The sequence below is a fragment of the Pantherophis guttatus genome, chromosome 9 (assembly GCF_059756535.1).
Source record: "Pantherophis guttatus breed Tessera chromosome 9, ASM5975653v1, whole genome shotgun sequence".
NCBI classification, from domain to species: Eukaryota; Metazoa; Chordata; class Lepidosauria; order Squamata; family Colubridae; genus Pantherophis; species Pantherophis guttatus.
This window is the reverse complement of record NC_142071.1, coordinates 22,514,322-22,527,356: the sequence shown is the minus strand read 5'-3', so window position 1 is coordinate 22,527,356 and position 13,035 is coordinate 22,514,322. Positions and strand designations below refer to the sequence as shown.

Below are 13,035 nucleotides of genomic sequence, written 5' to 3'. Positions count from 1 at the left end.
CAGAAAACAATTTCCTGACTCCATTGAGTACATAAGAAAATAAGAGCACTGAATAAATAAGTACCTACGAACTTCATATAGCCCAGCTCTCTCTTGCTTGGTTTTTATTTTTTTCAACTTTAGAGCAAATGTTTGTACTACAATCCCCATTATTCCTTAGTCCTGCAGACATTCCTGGGAAGCTGATTAAGCAGGGTTATAACTCACCTAACCATTACAACCAGTGGTGGGATTCAAATAATTTAACAACCGGTTCTCTACCCTAATGACCAGCTGGTAGGCATGGCTCAGTGGTCATGTGACCATGTGGGTGTGGCCAACTCAACGTCACTCAGGTCGATAGGCGCTTTGCCTTAGCTGTTACAATGTAATAAGGGCTAAGAAGAGAGGCAGTTTCTGTAAGCAGGGCAATAAAGATCAGGCTAGAAACACCACCAGAATGTTTCCTTCCTGCCTTCCTTACAGGATTAGCCCTGTAAAGTGGAAAAAAACAAAAGGAGATTTCTTCAAACAACCGGTTCTCCGAACTGCTTAGAAAGTTAACAACCGGCTCTACCGAATAGGTGTGAACTGGCTGAATCCCACCACTGATTACAACCTCAACACAAGTTTAGGAAAACTACTCAATGGTAATTTGAAGGACTTAACTGCTTCTGACCATAGAGAAGTTCTATGACAATGTTGGTGAACCTTTTTTCCACAGAGTGCCGAAATGGGAGTGCGTGCGTATGCGCCCACCCGCATGCCAGGAACCAGAAGAGCAGCCGCCCAGCAGACGTGTGTGCCAGAAAGATAATCTTCTGGTTTCCGATGCGCACATACGCACCAGCCAATTTATCTTTGCGTGCGCATGCGCGCCAGAAACCGGAAGACCAGGCAGACGGCACACATGCGCATGCTGGAAACCAGGAAATCATCTTCCTGGCATGTGCACCGAGCAGCTGCTCTTCTGGTTTCCGGTGCTCCCGCGTGCAGGAAAACCAGCTGGCTGGTGGGCCGGAAACTGGAAGAACAACGGGCGGTGGCTCACATGTCCGGAAAGATGGCTCTGCATCAGTGGTGAAATCCAAATTTTTTTACTATCAGTTCTGTGGACGTGGCTTGGTTGGTGTGGTGTGGCTTGGTGGACATGGCAGGAGAAGGATACTGCAAAATCCCCATTCCCTCCCCACTCCAGGGGAGGCATACTGCAAAATCTCCATTCCCTCCCCATTCCTGGGGCCAGCCAGTGGTGATATTTGCCGGTTCTCCAAACTGCTAAAAATTTCCACTACCGGTTCTCCAGAACCTGTCAGAACTTGCTGGATTTCACCCCTGCTCTGCATGCCACTTCCGGCACGTGTGCCATAGGTTTGCCATCACGGTTCTATGAGAAGCTCTAGAGAAGGTGATAGCTCCCCGTCTCAAATTCTTAATCTTTGTAGCAAGAAAGCCCACTGAGTCATTCTACCCCAAAGAAATGTTTTGTCCTAAACTTGCTATCTGATCAGACGATGGCCTTAAATTTGGGGTAATCCGCAACCTGGAGTCCTTCAGGTGTTTTAAACTTTTAAGCCATGTTAGGCAACGAACGGTGGAAGTTGTAGTTGAAACACAAGGCTGCCTATGCTTGTTCTAAGTCAAGTGCAGAAGAAGTAGAGCTGCAAGTAGCATCAAGAAAGTGTTCCAATGCAGACCAATTATGTCTTGTGTACATTTCACCTGATCTGCTCTCCCCAACCCCTTTGTTTGTCTCTCCTATAAGTGAAAGACAATAGAAACCTTCTACCGTAGTGGCCAACATTGTGGAAACCTTTTGGGAAAAGTGTATTTTTGAGGTTTGATAGCTAATAACACCTCTTCTTCTTCTCCTTCTCCTTCTCCTTCTCCTTCTCCTTCTTCTTCTTCTTTTTCTCCTCCTCCTCCTCCTCCTCCTCCTCCTCCTCCTCCTCCTCCTCCTCCTCCCTCTTTTTCTTCTTCTTTTTTTTTTTTAGTTTCAAGATAATCCTATTCCACTGCTGGAATTGCCTGGGAATAGCCCAGACTTTAACCCAATTGAAAATTTAGGGAGCCGACTAAAGAAACTTGTTAGTCAGAAGCAACCCAGCAATAAAACCCAGTTAATAGAAGCCATCATTCAATCTTGGTTTCACATGATAACAGCTGCAGAACTAAAAGACTTGGTTCACTCCATGGGAAGAGGTTGTAAGGCCGTAGTTCCTGCTAAAGGTTACCCAACTAAGTATTAACTGACATGGTGATATTTTTTTGTATATCTCGTTTTTTCTACGTGTTTCACTTTTCTTCTTTATACTGTATCTGCTATTCTAATAGCAAATCCTTCATAAAAGTTATTGCATTGCATTCTCGATTGAATTATCTTTCCATTGATATATAATTTTACGGTACTACTCCAAAGAAACAAAGTGGTGTCATTAGCTAGTTTTAGAAAATACACTTTTCCCAGAAAGTTTCCACAATTTTGGCCGCTACTGTATGGCATTTACAGATGGAACTGTTCAGACCAGAAGATGGTAGACACCCCTAGTCAATCCATGGAGCTACCAGACTGGAGATCTAGCAGCAGGAGGAAAGAAGGGAAGATTCCAACATCCCCTTAGCAATTGTTGTCGCTCTTGGTCAAAGAGGGAGCCCCTTCAATTCTACCTTCTTCCTATGACCTATTTATTGATCTCACTACAAACTGGGCCAGAAATGTTCCAGCCCAAAACTAGGTTCAAAAGGAATGCCAGGCATGTCAGATTGACCACCAATGGCTGCAGAAAATCACAAGAGGAAGCTTTGAGGGAGGTGAGCCCTGAAATGATCCTTCCAGAAACTATCCATGCCAAAGGGGCTATTTCAAGAGGCAACTGGGACTTTCTGCTTTTGCTTAGAAGATGTTTCGCTTCTCCTCCAGGGAGCTTCTTCAGCTGAAGAAGCTTCTTGGAGGAGAAGCGATACGTCTTCAAAGAAAAAGTCCAGAAAGTCACCAGTTGCCTCTTGAAAAAAAGCACCTTTGGGACAACCATGACCTGGAGGACGGAGAATCTCCATAGATATCCATAAATCACTTGTTGCCTTCTCCCACAGCAAAGCAAGACATTCTAGAGCAGAGGTCTGCAACCTTAAACACTCAAAGAGCCATTTGGACCCGTTTCCCACAGAAAAGAAAACACCAGGAGCCACAAAACCTGGATGGGCATGGCCAACTCGACCTCACTCACTTCCACCAGTCACATGACACACACCCCCCAGCCACGCCTACCCAGCCGGTCATTAGGGCATAGAACTGGTTGTTAAAAAACACCAGGAATCACAAAACCCTTTTGACATCTCTCTCTCCCTCCTACCTCCCTCTCTCCCTCTCTCCCTCTCTCCCTCTCTCCCCACCTCTCTCTCTCTGTATCTCTCTATGTCTCTCTCTCTCCCCCTCTGTCTGTATCTCTCTCTCTGCCCCGGCCGCTTCTCCATCCCCCGCCATCGCCCTTACCTTCTCAGGCCAGGTGAGGAGTGACTGGGAGGGGAGGGTGAGGAGCAAGGCCAGCCAGTGGTGGGATCACCCAACAGGAAGCCACAGCAGAAGGCTCAAAGAGCCGCATGCAGCTCCGGAGCCGCAGGTTGCTGACACCTGTTCTAGAGCAAGGCTGTCCAACCTTGGCAACTTTAAGACCTGTGGACTTCAACTCCCAGAATTCCCCAGCCAGCCACAGGTCTTAAAGTTGCCAAGGTTGGATATCCCTGCTCTGAGTGTCATTGGCCCATACAGCTCATCCCGCTACATGACAGCACCCAGCTGGCCTTGCCTGGCGGACATTCCATCCAGACCTAGTGTGTCAAGTATTTGCAAGCCATTGGCACATGTGTCATATAGACACCAGTGGAGGCAGAGAGTGTCTCCACCCCTATGTGGAAAGGAGGGGCTTACCCTGAGTATAAAACCCCCTCCAACCTTTTCCATCTCGCTCTCCCCATCTCTCTCTTTTCACGTTTGTTCCTCATGAGACTTGATCTCTGTTGTACATAGTTAATATGATTTATCATATGAATAAATACGTTTAAGACATTTATTTATGCATCTGCCTCTGAACTCTTCTATGCTCCTGGGTGTTTCTACAATCCCAATTCCACATAGTGAGCTGCAGGATGGGAGGCCACACAGAAAATCGAGAACTGTGGTTTCAACTGGGAAGCCAATACCAGAGAGGAAAGCAAAGGCCCAGGCTGCTCTTCCAGGCTGCTAACAAGGAAACGAGAGATGGATATATGCATGAAGTCAGGCTGACTTACCTGACCTCTCCTTATAAGCATGTCCAAACAAGTAATTTGTACCATCACTCCCACTATCAAGCAGGCAAGCTTTTACACAATAGCAGGTGATGCTCTCAATCCCTAATGGGCACATTTTGAAAAGGGTCTTCACCTAGAACCAGCCTCTTCCCACCCTCAGCCCTCACTCCCTGCTTATTTGGAAGCTACCACATACTGTGCCTTGTCCCAAAAGGTGCTGTTTTGAAGACTTTCTGGTTTTTCTTCAAAGACCTTTCGCTTCTCGTCCAAGAAGCTTCTTCCGCTTTGACTGGATGGTGAGGAATGTAAAGTCAGAGCTGAAGGAGCTTCTTGGATGAGAAGTGAAACGTCTTCCGAGAAAAACCAGAAAGTCCAATTGCCTCTTGTAAAAAGCACCTTTGGGACAACCTGGATGACTGAGAATCTCCATAGACATACTGTGCCTTGCTTCACGGAGATGCGTCCTAGATCGAGTCGCTGCCTAAGAAAACAGCCGGGAGGGAAAACCCAGGCAAGGGAACAAGGAGGATTTCATCACCACCATCCCTGCAGAAGCGTGCATCATCTGCACCACATCTGGATTCTTACGGCGCCTCCTCCTCCTCCTCCCCTGGTCCCGCGGAGAAGACAGTCGCTCCAACACGGGGGGGGGGAGCTCAGTGCTTCTGGAGGCGGGGAGAGGCGACAGTATCTCTTCCCCTCCCCACATCCTTCCCTTCCCGCCTGCAAAGGCACGCAGCCCCCGAGGGAGGGGACAGGCAGAAGCACCCAGAGGGGGGAGAGAGAGAGAGAGAGGTGGGCCCCCAAGCTTGTTAGGAGGCGGGAGTCCCGCTCCAAGAGCGCAGGGAGCGGAGCCGCCTTCCCCGTCTTTCCCCGGCCATCCCATCCCGTCCCTCCGACCCGTTCGAGCCCCCCCACCTGTTTGGTGAAGAGGATGGCGGTGTCCCAATACTCGGGGTGCTTGTCGCTGCCCTTGTTCCACTTCTTCTGCCAGACGCAGAAGTTGCGCAAAGTCAGCGCCGCGTTGCCCGTCACTTTGGGCCCCTTGTCGTCTTGCCCGATGACCATGAAGTGGACCACCGCCAGATTGATGGGGTTCTGGATGCTGGGGTGCCGGTAGAGCCGGGCGGCCGTGGCCATCAGGGTCAGCAGGTAGTGCTGGAGGTCATCGCCGTGGAACTTGACCATGGACTCGTCGGCCACCACCAGCGTCTCCACGTACCTGGGGATGGAGACGAAGCGCTTGGCGCGGCCGCTCTTCCTGGCCCCCGAGGGCGTCCCCCGGCCCGTCTCGTTCTGGCCCGGCTTGGCCCCTCCGGACCCGGAGCCCTTGTACTTCTCTAGGGCTTGCACCAAAGCCGGGTGGGAGGCCGAATCCACCCCGCAGCGAGAAGTGGCCGCGGCGTGGCGAGGCGCGCTCCGCCGCTGCAACAGGTGCGCCCCTTGGCTGTTGCGCAGCGCCCCGCCGCCGCCCTCGGTGGCGCTGGCGTTGCGGACCGGGCTGATGAGATACTCGGCCCCGCGGTAGCCGAAGGCGCCGGTCAGCCCTCCGCAGAGGCTCAGGGCGGCGAAGGAGTCCCGATCCGAGTTGACATCGCCGGAGTAGAAGCAGCGGCGCAAGTCCCGGTGCTCAGCCCTCCGCGGGGAGCCCAGGTAACGGGTGGCGAAGGCGGGCGCCAAGAACTGGGCATCCGGGCTCAGGTTCAAGTAGAAATCCTCCTGGAAGGCGGTGATCTGGAAGATGGCCCCTGGCTGGGGGGGTTCCTCGGCCCCCCGCTGGAAGTACTGCCGCCCGTTGAGATCCGGATCCAGGCGGATGGGAATCACGATCTCCGTCGGCATCGCAACGCCCAAGCCGGGCAGCAGAGCCAGGCACAGCCAGAAGGAACCCCGCAAGAGAGGCGGCATGGCTCGCCCAGCCCGGAGGAAGATCTGGCTTCGCCTGGGCGGCGAGGTCACTTGCGCATCCGCCCGGCGGAAGGCAGAGTCTCCGCGTAGGTCCGCAGTCCCGACCGGCGCCCGTTCCGCCCTCCGGTTCCTTGCCCGGCTTTTAAAGAAGCATCTTCGCTTCTTGCTCCTTCTCCTTCGCCCTCTTCTTCTCCTTCTTCTTCTCCTCCTCCTTCTCCTCCTCCTCCTTCTTCTTCTCCTTCTTCTCTTTCTCCTTCTCCTCCTTCCCCTTCTCCGCCGCCTCCGGGTCTTCCGCCACCCCCCCGCGCGCCCAGCACCTGGGTTCTCCAAAAGGCGCTGGGCTTGTTAAGGCTTTATATACAGGGCTGTCATGTGCCAATTTTTTTTTTCCCCCTTCTCCTTCCCCGACGGATCCAAAGGTTTGTAACCAGACTTTCTTTTTGTGTTTCCAAGGGGAGGTGCTGAAAGCTCTTATTGGGTCTGCCCGCAGCCACTTGAAGCTCGCGGAGTTCCTCGCTGGAGCTCGGCACCGGCGCTTTCGCCCGCGATTTAAAGAGGCAGCGCTGGAGATCGCCTGGTGCGATTATCTCTCGTGTCCCCCCCCCCACGTCCCCTCCCCGCCCCCCCTCGCCTCTTCTCCTGCCTCTCTCTCTCTCTCTCTCTCTCTCTCTCTCTCTCTCTCTCTCTCTCTCTCTCTCTCTCTTTAAGGAGGAACGTTTTGCAGCGCTGCCGTGTTTAGTGAGCCTTTTTCTGCTTGTCTCTGCAGCCGCTTCGCTCTTTGCTCTGATTCAGTGCAGTCTCTCTCTCCCTGTGGGTCTCTCCCTCCCCCTACCCCGCCCTCGTTTCTCTCTAATTAAAGTTTCTCTCAGCCCACTGTTTTGGGGTTATGTTTTGTTTATAGCCAAAAGTATGAATGGTGCCTGATTCCCACAAGTGTTGCCAAGTTAAAGGCAGCTGTAAGGGTGCTGCACATGAAGAGGGAACAGTGGTCTGACCCAACAGTGTCTAAGGCTGCATTGTCAGCTAGATTAGACGGACCGACGGATGGATGGATGGATGGGTAGGTGGATGGATGGATGCATGGATGATAGATAGATAGATAGATAGATAGATAGATAGATAGATAGATAGACAGACAGACAGACAGACAGACAGACAGACAGATAGATAGATAGATAGATAGATAGATATAGATAGGTGGGGGTGGGGGGGTAGATGGATGGATGGATGGATGGATGGATGAGTGGGTGGGTGGGTGGGAGATAGATGATAGATAGATAGATAGATAGATAGATAGATAGATAGATAGATAGGATAGACAGACAGATGGAGAGAGAGAGAGAGATGGATAGACGGGTAGGGAGGGAGGGAGGGAGGGAGGGAGGGAGGGAGGGAGATAGATAGATAGATAGATAGATAGATAGATAGATAGATAGATAGATAGATAGATAGGGGTGGGGTGGGGGTGGATGGATGGATGGATAGACGGATAGGTGGATAGATAGATAGATAGATAGATAGATAGATAGATAGATAGACAGATAGAGAGACAAACAGATGGAGAGAGAGAGAGAGATGGATAGACGGGTAGATAGATAGATAGACAGACAGACAGACAGACAGACACTTTTGACTCCTGCGAACTTGATCCTATGGCTGAGATACAGTGACTGGCCCAACGTCATCAAACTGGCTTCATGTCTAAGAAGGGACCAGAATTCACATTTACCCAGTTTCTAGCCTAATGTCTTCACCACTATAGGTAATCCTTGTTTAGCAACCACAATAAGGACCAGCATAAAGGTCACCAAGTGAAACCATTGAGGACTGAGCTTATGAGCTCACTTCAACTTTGCTTTGCTTTAAAAACCTGTGACGATTACTTGCATCCTGCGACGGTACCTTTAACGTCATCGAATAACAAGATCTGCCTCTCCCAAGTTCTTGGGAAGGGCTTGAGAAGTAGATAAAAATGCCAAATCCAGTTTAAACATCTGGCTGATTGTGCAACCAATTATAATAATATTTTATCCTTTTTTTTTTAATTCTTTATAATGAACAGTTGCAGGAACTGGGTATGTCTAGTTTAATGAAAAGAAGGACCAGGGGAGACATGATAGCAGTCTTCCAATATCTCAGGGGCTGCCACAAAGAAGAGGGAGTCAAACTATTCTCCAAAGCACCTGAGGGCAGGACAAGAAGCAATGGGTGGAAACTAATCAAGGAGAGAAGCAACCTGGAACTAAGGAGAAATTTCCTGACAGTTAGAACAATTAATCAGTGGAACAACTTGCCTCCAGAAGTTGTGAATTCTCCAACACTGGAAGTTTTTAAGAAGAGACTAGACAATCATTTGCCTGAAATGGTATAAGGCAGTGATGGCTAACCTTTTCGGGACTGAGTGCCCAAAGTACATGTGCATGCATGCGAATGCGTGCCCACACGCCCAAACCCCCAAAATGCAATGCCCATGCAGCCCCTGCACATGCACACGCACCCCCCCGCATGTGTCCCACCCCCTGTGCATGCACGGCAGAGACCTGAAGACCAGGAGGCATACGCGCATGCGCAGTGGAGCTGAACTGGGACGACGGCTCGCGTGCCCTCAGAGAGGACCCTGTGTGCCACCTCTGGCACGCGTGCCATAGGTTCTCCATCACGGGTATAGGGTTTCCTTACTGAGCAGGGGGTTGGGCTAGAAAACCTCCAAGGTCCCTTCCAACTGTGTTATTGTTGTGGCCCGTATGCGGCCTGCGCAGATTGTAGCTGATTCCGACAACGAGGAGGCTGGTGTGGTGCTGCACCAGCAGCCTGTGCAGCTGGCACTTGAGTCAGACAATGAGGAGGCTGGAGAAGATATGATGCCAGAGGCGGGGATTCACCCAGGGCCTTCAGAACCTCCAGAAGCTCCCATAAGTGAAGAGGAAGAAGAGGAGGAGCCTCTTCTTGATGCACGAGTGCACAGAGCTATTAAAAGGCAGGAGTGGCTCCTCAGGAGGAGGTCTCCTCGAGAATAAGGCTTGGGGCTAATTGGCCACTCCTCAAACCTATTTAAGGAAGGACGACGACTGATGCAATTTGCAAGAAACAACTTTGTTCATATTCCTTCGCGTCTTGATTCCAGAAACGTTTGATTCGGCTCTTGTTTCTCTCTTGTCAGTTTTCCTGCAAATTGCTTCTGGACATTCTGCCAACCACAGTAAGATTACGGTTATCTGAAATATTGTGCTTCAGAATTGAGTTATTATTCTTTGGATTCTTGTCGACTGTTAATGAAGTTAAATTAACAGCCCTTGTTCAGAAAAGACTGATTTAAATTGTACTTGTGTTCGAACAACTACTAAGAAAGCTCAGTAGTAGTCCTTAATTAGTAAACTAAGGTTTGTATGGACTTTGTGTGTGCTGCATTCTTTGGGGTCCGTAGCTGGGGCAGAACAGTTATTCTGTTATTGACTTGTCAGAAGCTGGCTGAGAAAGGATGTTGTGACTCTCATAAATGCAAGGACCGATTATAGGTGACTTTTTTCAGCATTGACCAATAAGGAAAGAATAACAATAGAGGTGCCAGGCAAGGGGTTTTGTCCCAGATGAAAGACCTATTCAATGGTCATTAAAAATATGACTTCTTCTTCAACTACCGAAGTGCAAATTTGCTTTGAAGACTATTTCAACTGGGAAGAAAATTTCCAGGTTCCTGCAAGGAAGGAAGGAGGTGTTTTTGTATGTGATTTCTTATGAGCTGGTTGGGGGGAGTGGGGGGCGGGGGGAATTGGCCAGGATGTGCATATATGTCTTTGCAAAATCTTGCCAACAGGTTGCAGCTTCCCATTCTTCAGATAAATCTCAAAAGATGTCTTCAGAATGAGCATTTTCCATTCCAGTTTCCTAAAAACTAAAAGCAGTTCCTAAAAAGGGGTGAAAATTTAGGTGCGTCTTATACACTGAATGTAGCCCCGCCCACCCACTGGCCCCCACCCTTTGGCCTCTGCCTCCCAGCAGTTTACCTCCTTGCAGCAAGCAGCAAGAAGAAACAGCTCCTTTCAGCTTCATCACAGCCTAATTAGCACAAGTTGATTGGAGCGGCCTCCCGACTCTCAGCTGATTTGCTCTCAGCTGTTTTGAGCAGGGCTCTGCTGCTTGCTGCAAGGAGGTAAATTGCTGAGAGCAGACTTTTTTTTTCTTGTGCTAATCAAGCTATGCTGAAAATGAAAATGGAAGTAAAGCAGGCTGTTTGCTGCAAAGAGGCAAAATTGCTGGGAGGCAGATTTCTTTTTCTTCTTTTCCTCACCAAAAAAGGTAGGTGCGTCTTATACTCCAAAAAATATGGTAGCTCATCGTTATAGACCTCTTGTTTCTGTTTCTATTTATAGTCCAGGCTGTAGGTTAGAGCAGGGTTGTCCAACCTTGGCAACCTTAAGACTTGTGGACTTCAACTCCCAGAACTCCCCAGTCAGCCATACAAATTGTTTGTATGGACATGTTTGTAAGGGGAGGCCAGGTAAATCAACCTGGTGACTTCATGGATATATCCACCTCTCATTGCCTTCCTAAGGGTAACATTAAGTCACATCTTTAATGTAACTGGTTACTATTATTATTGTTGCTGCTGCTGTTGTTATTTACTACCAGTTAGGTATATTGGTCCATCCAGCTATCCTTACAGATAAAGTGACTTTTTTCTAAACGTTAAAGATTTACAGCAGAGGTCTTCAAACTTGGCAGCTTTGAGACTTGTGGACTTCAACTCCCAGAATTCTCCAGCCAGGAGCTGAAGTCCACAAGTCTTCAAGCTGCCAAGTTTGAAGACCTCTGCTATGCTGGCTGGAGAATTCTGGGAGTTGAAGTCCACAAGTCTCAAAGCTGCCAAGTTTGAAGACCTCTGATTTACAGGGATACAGCGTGAAGTGAAGGACTGCATGCATTTTTAAAAAATCTAAGCTTCACTTTTATGTCTGGGTGGGTGGGTGGGTGTGTTTATGTATGTTCAGGACCCACTGGGATGCATGTGGACCCCATCCCAAAAGCTTCAAGTAAAATAAAACCCACCACTTCAATGCAGCGCTTTCCTAAAGCCATGAGTGGGTGTGAGAGGAATGACTTTTTCTCTTTCATGGTATCGTTCTTACTTTTGAAATTGTAAACCTTTAAGTGTTCTTAGGAGTTGGGTGGTCTCTACGTTAATTACATACATACATACATACATACATAGATACACACACACACACACACACACACGCACATACATATAAGGGGTGGGCTTCAAAAATTTTAGCAAGGGGTTCTCTGCCCGGTTGCTGGGTGGGCGTGGCCATGGTGGGCGTGGCCTAGCCAGCCTCCTGCACCATGGTGGTGGGGGTCATTTTTGCCCTCCCCGGGCTCCGGAGGCTTTCCTTGAGCCTCCAGGAGGGTGAAAACAGCCTCCCCAGGCTCCGGAGGCCCTCTAGAGGCCAGAAACGGGACAATTTCCAGCTTTCCCAAACTTCTGGTAGGCCCATTTTTCGCCCTCCCTGAGCCTCCGCGTGCGCTCTGCACTTACCTGCATCCAAAACGGGCTACGTGGGGATTCCTGGGAGGGGCAGGGTGGGAGGGGCGGGGCCAGCTAGGAGTGGGATTTGAGGGTTCTCCGAACTGCACAGAATCTTAGCTAGAGGTTCTCCTTAAGCCCTGCACACCCCCAGCAACCCAGCCCTGATACATACATACATGCATACATACATGCATGCATACATACATACATACATACATACATACATACATACATATGTGGGTGAATGGTTGGACAGATAGATGATAGATAGATGATGAAGATGATAGGTAATAGAGATAGATAAATGGTAGAAGATTAGAGAGAGAGAAAGAGAGAGAGAGAGAGAGATGAGAGTGGGGAAGGGGGAAGGGGAGAGAGAGAGAGAAAGACAGAGATGATAGAAATAGAGACAGAAATATGGTGGATAGATGGTGATCGAGAGATAGATATGAGAGAGAGTGAGATCTTAATTTAAGGGGAAAACATAGAATGGGAAAGAATTAAACTCCTGTAAGTATGCTTGAATGAAAGGATTACATAATAATTCAACATCAGAAACAGATTCTTTCTTATGGCAGGCCCTTAGCTGTGGAAACGTCTTTTGGATGAATTGCCCTTTCACCCTTATTGGTCAGGGTTCAAATCCACTTTAGGATGCTGCATCTTGAATGCTTCAGGAGTTTTTAAAACTGTTCTGAGTATATGAAAAGAAATCGAAAACTAATCTTCAATATGTGCAACTACAACTCTGGTTTGAAAAATAATGTCCATGGTATTATTTGTTTTTATCCATGTCTGCAGAGGAAAGAAAGAAAGAGGGGGTGGGAGGAAGGAAGGAAGGATATAGAGAGAAGCAGGGAGGGAGGGAGGGAAGGAGGGAGGGAGGGAGGGAGAGAGGGAGGGAGGGAGGGAGGGAGGAAGGAAGGAAGGAAGGAAGGAAGGAAGGAAGGAAGGAAGGAAGGAAGGGGAATGATGTCACAGAGAGGAATGAAGGAGGGAGGAAGGAAGGGAGGGAGGGAGGGAGGGAGGGAGGAAGGATATAGAGAGAAGCAGGGAGGGAGGGAGGGAAGGAAGGAGGAAGGAAGGAAGGAAGGAAGGAAGGAAGGAAGGAAGGAAGGAAGGAAGGGGAATGATGTCACAGAGAGGAAGGAGGGAGGGAGGGAGTAAGGGAGGGAGGGAGGGAGGGATGGAGGAAGGAAGGAAGGAAGGAAGGAAGGAAGGAAGGAAGGAAGGAAGGAAGGAAGGAAGGAAGGAAGATTCATCCTATTCTTTGTTGGTTTCAGCATATAGGGAAACAGTATCAGATCTGCACTTCACCTCTTTGTCTCTGT

General features: G+C 49.2%; 1 protein-coding gene across 1 annotated transcript in view; it reads right to left on the bottom strand.

The window, feature by feature from the left end:
• Positions 1–9,563, bottom strand: part of ADAMTS15 (ADAM metallopeptidase with thrombospondin type 1 motif 15) — a 60,505-nt gene extending 50,942 nt beyond the window's left edge. Inside the window, exon 1 of the mRNA XM_034421979.3 lies at positions 5,188–9,563. Coding sequence (XP_034277870.2) covers positions 5,188–6,177 — 990 coding nt within the window. The 5' untranslated portion in view covers positions 6,178–9,563. The remainder of the gene's footprint in view (positions 1–5,187) is intronic.
• Positions 9,564–13,035: the final 3,472 nt, after the last annotated feature.